Genomic DNA, 3397 nt, shown 5'->3' on the forward strand with positions numbered 1-3397 from the left:
TCGTGTAGCTAGATAGCATTGTCCGAGAAGATAGTCTTTCGTTCATTCTCTAAATGGAAGATAGTGTCACATTCAACGTAATCAAATTAGTATAAGCAACATGATTATACTCTAAATGAGAAATAGTGTCATCACAACAAAGTGTAATAGAAGAATTATTTGGCCCCGGGATAAGGTTGAGTTGGCTAGTATAGGGTAGAGTTGCTATAATAGGGCAAGAGTACAAATCTCGATAAAGCCGAGGAAAAAGCCCTTCCCGCACTAGCCAACTACAACTTCCCGATTTACCTCCTCACAGATGGTCATGGGGCCGACCGTATGGGGTCGCTAGGGTGGCTGATTCTACCTTTTACTACAATAGAAGAATTATTTGAGTCCCCTCGGGGCGGTCCGGTGCGGTGGTTGAGGTATGAGGTATTGTCATATGAGGTCTTAGGGTCGAAATTCGACGTGCCCGAGCATGCTCTCCCCATGCCTTGGTCACTTGCACTAATGGATAGTAACCATCCATGATTTACCTTCTCCGTATTGACCTAGAAATGGATTGACGGGGGTACTGAGATAATAATACCTAGCACAAGCACCAATAGAAAAATTATTTGAAGAATAACATATGAGCCTAGTATAAGCAAACAATAATTAAATTTTTATCAAATTGGAATATAAACTCTAAAACTAAACCCCTAACCCTCCAATACTTTTAAGGAATTAAAAATGAAACTTATTTAAAATATTTTTATCAAATTAGTAGAGACTTGTAATTTAAAAAAAAAATAGCTTCACTATCATTAATAAGACGTGTAGACATGAATGTAACTAAAAGACAATTTATTTGAAAAAAAAAAGGAAATAAAGAGGAGATAATTAATAATACAATTATCTATGAATCTCTATAATTTTTGTAAACCTTTTATATTACTTTCTCTTTTTCAATCATGTGTTTTCATAAATTGCATTTAAGTCTTACAAACTTTACTTCATGGACAGTGGTCCACCTAAGAACATGACCACGTGCAATTGCTTCTACAAAATTGTTGTTTATACTCTCCTTTGTTAGTCTTGGGATCTAAGAGGAAAATGGGAGGAGAATCATTTTCCTCAGGGCAGGTTAAGCTTCTTGCAGCCGTGCTTCTACTACAACTATGTTATGCAGGTTACAATATAGCTGCTAAGGTTGCACTCGACAAGGGCATCGGCCAATTTGTCTTTCCAGTGTATAGGAATGTTATCGGTTTCTCGTTGCTAGCTCCATTTGCATACTTTCTCGAGAAGTATGTCATTTCAGTTCACTAATTCACTGACACAATTGGTATTCATAGTGCAACACTAGTCTATGTTTTTTGTTTTACATTTAGGGAAGACCGACCATCTTTATCTCTTTCTTTGCTGTTTCAATTCTTCCTTCTTGGATCCTTTGGGTAAGCGAATCTATTTCTAAATTTACATATATACTAGTCACTAGGACTTTTTGAGCAATGAAACAATATCTTAACAATTTCTCATTGTTTGTGATACTTAACTTTTTGTTTCTTTGAAGGATTACAATCACTCAAGTATGTTTCCTCATCGGCTTACGCTATGTGCCCACAACTTATGCCGCTGCGATCCAGAATTTGGGCCCGGCACTCACATTTGCCATGGCTGCGGCTCTCGGGTAATCCTAAAACCATGCTCAAGTGTGCAGTGATCTTGTGTGGCTTCATGAACATCTCTCTTTAGGCTTGAGCAAGTCCACATCGCAAAGAGATACGGGTTAGCAAAGGTGCTCGGCATGGTTACTAGCATAGGAGGTGCCATTGTCATCACTCTATACAAGGGTCATCCCCTGCTATCTCACCCTCTTTCGACAAATGTTTTAGCCACTCCCCTAGTTTTAAACTCTATACTACACTGGACACTGGGTTGTGCCTACATACTTGGAAATTGCTTTACATGGTCTGTCTGGATGGTGCTTCAGGTAACCAGTGCAACGACACTTTTGTATGCTAAAAGGGATCTCGGAGACTAAGTCTATTATACGCAACTCTCCTTCACTTTTCTATGATACAATCAACATTAGGAAATCTCATTGTTTACAGGTTCCAGTGGTGAAGAAGTACCCAGCTAAGCTCTCATTTAGTGCCTTCATCTGCTTCTTCGGGTTTTTGCAATGCCTTGTCGTAGCATGCATTTCTGAAACTGACAGCGAGAAGTGGAAAGTGCATTCAGTAGAACAGCTCTGTGCAATTCTCTATTCAGTATGTGCCATATGCCTCTCAGTTTGCTTCTTTTATGTGCCGAAACACGAATTGAGTTTCGACTACTTTGTCTTATGGGAACAAGGGGCTTGTCATGTCGGGCGTTGCCATTGCTCTTCAGATATGGTGCATAGATAAAGGGGGTCCTCTTTTCACTGCTGTCTTCGGGCCAGTGCATATTGTGGCTGTGGCCATAGTGTCGGTTCTCATCTTCGACGATCGATTATACTTGGGAGGGTAAATAACTTCTCTAGTATGGTTGCGGCAACTGTACTCATGGATTTTAACTGCTCTTTTGTCTTTCTTTCAGGGTTGTTGGATCAGTTCTCATAGTGTTTGGGCTGTACTTGGTTCTATGGGGCAAAAAGGAGGAGAAAGTTTCGAATCAGGACATGAGCCAAGGGCTACAGAGGCATCTCCTCCAAATCGACCCATGCGAGTAGGGAACTCACAAGACAAGCTATCGACTATTCAACTGCGAAGGTAGTTCATAAACATTTTTTCCTCAACTATGAACTGAGTTACAATGTTGATTTCTATAATATATTATTCAGTAACACACAATTAACATTGCGAAGTTAAGATGAACTAATAATGTTTGAGTTAGTAAAATTCTGATTACAACTATTTTTTCCCCCTTTAGTCTCGAGACCACATTGATTGAAAAGCATTTAATTTTTTGGTCCCGCTCAAGATTCGATATGTTTCGTTAATTATTGAGCAAAATATCAAAAGAGCATTTCTTTTTATTGAAATTATTGATGGAGATTTTTTTCTATGCATGCCAATTTTGTTTAATGTATAAAACAAATTTAAAATATGATAACAAAAGAATTAAAATTGAATAATTCCTTAAAATAATGTTTAATTTTTTCTGTTTTATAAGCAAAAATATTTAAAAGTATTTAAATTTATACACTTATTATTACTCTCAATTATTGATATTATAAAAAATTGATGTAAGTTACAAATTCGAGTAATGAAATGAGTCAAATTCGAGTAATGAAATGAGTCAAATGACCTCTTATAAATTGCCAGATAAAGTTACTTTATTGCGGTGCCAATTTTACCCCCAAGGGCATTGTCAGTTGGCAAAAGGATTGGATTAGGTGGTGACTCAAGTGATGGGAGTTCAAGTGCAAAGACAATGTTACGATGCT

General features: G+C 37.7%; 1 protein-coding gene across 1 annotated transcript; it reads left to right on the forward strand.

Moving 5' to 3' along the window:
- The first annotated feature begins 1037 nt into the window (after positions 1–1037).
- Positions 1038–2861, forward strand: LOC122009452 (auxin-induced protein 5NG4-like). Its single transcript, XM_042565616.1, has 7 exons — positions 1038–1271; positions 1356–1418; positions 1538–1654; positions 1720–1957; positions 2079–2237; positions 2323–2474; positions 2548–2861. Exons 1-7 carry the CDS (start codon positions 1078–1080, stop codon positions 2678–2680), a joined length of 1056 nt encoding a protein of 351 aa, XP_042421550.1. The 5' UTR covers positions 1038–1077; the 3' UTR covers positions 2681–2861.
- Positions 2862–3397: the final 536 nt, after the last annotated feature.

Source organism: Zingiber officinale, chromosome 8A (assembly GCF_018446385.1).
Source record: "Zingiber officinale cultivar Zhangliang chromosome 8A, Zo_v1.1, whole genome shotgun sequence".
Lineage (NCBI taxonomy): Eukaryota > Viridiplantae > Streptophyta > Magnoliopsida > Zingiberales > Zingiberaceae > Zingiber > Zingiber officinale.

What these genes read in the sequence shown, in the direction of transcription:
- LOC122009452 (XM_042565616.1), top strand. Translation starts at nt 1,078, where the DNA reads ATGGGAGGAGAATCATTTTCCTCAGGGCAGGTTAAGCTTCTTGCAGCC. An exon ending in TTTGCATACTTTCTCGAGAA is followed by an intron (nt 1,272 to 1,355) that starts GTATGTCATTTC and finishes TTTTACATTTAG; the next exon opens with GGAAGACCGACCATCTTTAT. An exon ending in GATCGATTATACTTGGGAGG is followed by an intron (nt 2,475 to 2,547) that starts GTAAATAACTTC and finishes TCTTTCTTTCAG; the next exon opens with GGTTGTTGGATCAGTTCTCA.